Here is a 901-nt window from a genome sequence, read left to right as displayed (position 1 = left end):
TTAGTTTGTCAATGGACTTACCCTTTGAGATCAGGTCAGTTATATAACTGGGTTAAAAATGCTCAGCAAAGAAGAGATGAAATGTGATAGGAAAGTTGAATAAAACGTGATTTCATTCATGTTTAGTTAATTAGTTGAAACTAAAGACATTATAGACAAAAACAGTAACATAATAAATTTATTTATGTATGTGCAATATCATTCATTGTTGCTGAATCTTTAAGCTCAATTATTTCTCAGGATGAATACGATAAATGAGATACTTCTTTTTTGTTTTAAAGGGTATTTATTTTTACACAAATCAGAAGTTTAGGCCTGTATCTTCTGGCTTTGTCTCTCTAATTTTTGTGTTTCTTTATATTATTTTGAATCTGGAATGAGGTTTAGGTTTATTCAAATCAACTGTCTGAGATAAGAAAGAAAAGGCCAATACAAACGACATATATCAAGAAAGACATATAGATTTAGAATCAATGTTTCTGAACTTTGTGTTCCAGATATTTTAGTTTTTTCAGTAACATAAAATCACCTCTTTAACAATGACATTTATCTTGGCTTGTTACTGAGGGTAAAGATGACAATTTACAGAAAAAAACTGTTTTCCTTTACAGATAACATTTTATAGATGTCCAGCAGAGTTAAACCCTGATCTATCATCTTTTTGATCTTTTTTGTAGCCGTTTAGAAAAAGAACAAAAAGAATGGATGGAGAAAATTGCTCCTCCTTGGCTGAATTCCACCTCTTGGGAATTACTAATAACCATGAAATCAAAGCAACCATGTTCACCATGTTTCTGATTGTATATCTCATTATTCTTGTGGCAAATCTTGGAATGATCATTTTAATTAGAATGGACTCTCAGCTTCAAACACCAATGTACTTTTTCCTCAGCCACCTCTC

At 31.1% G+C, this 901-nt stretch overlaps 1 protein-coding gene across 1 annotated transcript in view; it reads left to right on the top strand.

Moving 5' to 3' along the window:
- Window positions 1-686: 686 nt before the first annotated feature.
- Window positions 687-901, top strand: part of LOC101342047 (olfactory receptor-like protein OLF2) — a 1068-nt gene continuing 853 nt past the window's right edge. Inside the window, 1 exon segment of the mRNA XM_023743139.1 lies at window positions 687-901. Within this exon segment, the coding sequence (XP_023598907.1) occupies window positions 702-901 (200 nt within the window). The 5' untranslated portion in view covers window positions 687-701.

This window comes from Trichechus manatus, unplaced genomic scaffold, assembly GCF_000243295.1.
Source record: "Trichechus manatus latirostris isolate Lorelei unplaced genomic scaffold, TriManLat1.0 scaffold00236, whole genome shotgun sequence".
In the NCBI taxonomy this organism is placed as follows: Eukaryota; Metazoa; Chordata; class Mammalia; order Sirenia; family Trichechidae; genus Trichechus; species Trichechus manatus.
The sequence above is the reverse complement of the archived record's forward strand: the minus strand, read 5'-3'. Positions and strand labels throughout refer to the sequence as shown.